General features: G+C 46.5%; 1 gene segment (V, D, J or C); it reads right to left on the bottom strand.

Moving 5' to 3' along the window:
* Window positions 1–309: 309 nt before the first annotated feature.
* LOC108297569 lies at window positions 310–774 on the bottom strand. The segment is given in 2 exon segments: window positions 310–626; window positions 729–774. Coding segments are annotated over 2 exon segments (363 nt in total).
* Window positions 775–1332: the final 558 nt, after the last annotated feature.

Genomic DNA, 1332 nt, shown 5'->3' with positions numbered 1-1332 from the left:
GAGGACTTTTCATCTCTGAAAGCATCAATCTGCATTTTGTGCATCTGAGAACAGCTTCTCATATTAAAATAATAATTTTTAAAATATGCAGAGATGACTATCTCTGTAAGCACAGAATTCTGAACTTAGAGAAGTTCACTAAAGAAACTGTAAAAAGACAAAGTCCCACATCCTGACAGGAAATCAGCCACCATCTGCACCTGCCTCTGGGGTTGATTCTGATCAGTGGCTCCGGAGCACCCCCTGCAGCTCATTTCCCACCAGCGTTCCTGCAGGGAGGCTTGTGTCTGGGCTCACACTGACTTCTCCTCACTGTGTGTCTTTTGCACAGTAATATACAGCTGTGTCCTCAGCTCTCAGACTGTTCATTTGGAGATACAGTGTGTTCTTGGCATCCTCTCTGGAGATGGTGAATCTGCCCTTGACGGAGTCTGCGTAGTATATGTTACCCCCATCATACCTAATGGCTGAGACCCACTCCAGCCCCTTCCCCAGAGCCTGGCGGATCCAGTACATCCAGTAGGTACTGAAGGTGAATCCAGAGGCTGCACAGGAGAGTCTCAGGGAACCCCCAGGCTGTACCAAGCCTCCCCCAGACTCCACCAGCTGCTCCTTACACTGGACACCTGCAAACACAAAGACACCAAGGTTAGAAACTGCCACACATACCCACTGTTTCTCTCACTATGTCCACTCACACTCAATATCTCTAGTTCTCCATTAATCACCTTTTAAAATAGCAACAAGAAAAACCCAGCTCAGACCAAGCTCCATGGTGAGTCCCCTGTGTTCAGTGCTGATCACTGAATAGAAACACCTGGTAATCCCAGGGCTGCAGGGTCAGGGCTGGGCTGGTTTTCATCAGGAGAGGAGGGCCCTATTTGCATGTCTGCTGCTATATAGCAAGCTCTGGGGCTGGACGCCTGAGGAGAGGGCAGGGCCCAGAGCAGATGAGAGTGTTCTGGGGGATTTTGATGACAATGATTGTATTTGGGAAAATGTGCTGTCTTATTGTGAAATTGTTCTGTGATAAACATTTAACAACTATCACATTTTTAATTATGTTTACCTATGTGTACAAATTGTGTTATTTAGAAGTCAGTGGTTTCTTCATTTACAGATGTAAAATGAACCCACACATAGAGGGGCTGTGTATGTGTCTAAGGGCTCATATCTGCCGTGAGTGAGTCCCAGTATCTGGGACTATGCTCCTCACAGCTGGCCTCGATTGCTCTCTTAATTAACTCTAGCACAGAGTGAAACGGGCCTAGTGTGGTTTGGAGAATTCACTTCCTGCCCTGAGAACCTGTATGATTTTGCTATTTATCAAAA

Source organism: Cebus imitator, unplaced genomic scaffold, assembly GCF_001604975.1.
Source record: "Cebus imitator isolate Cc_AM_T3 unplaced genomic scaffold, Cebus_imitator-1.0 Scaffold814, whole genome shotgun sequence".
Taxonomy (NCBI): domain Eukaryota; kingdom Metazoa; phylum Chordata; class Mammalia; order Primates; family Cebidae; genus Cebus; species Cebus imitator.
This window is presented reverse-complemented; position numbering and strand designations above follow the sequence as displayed.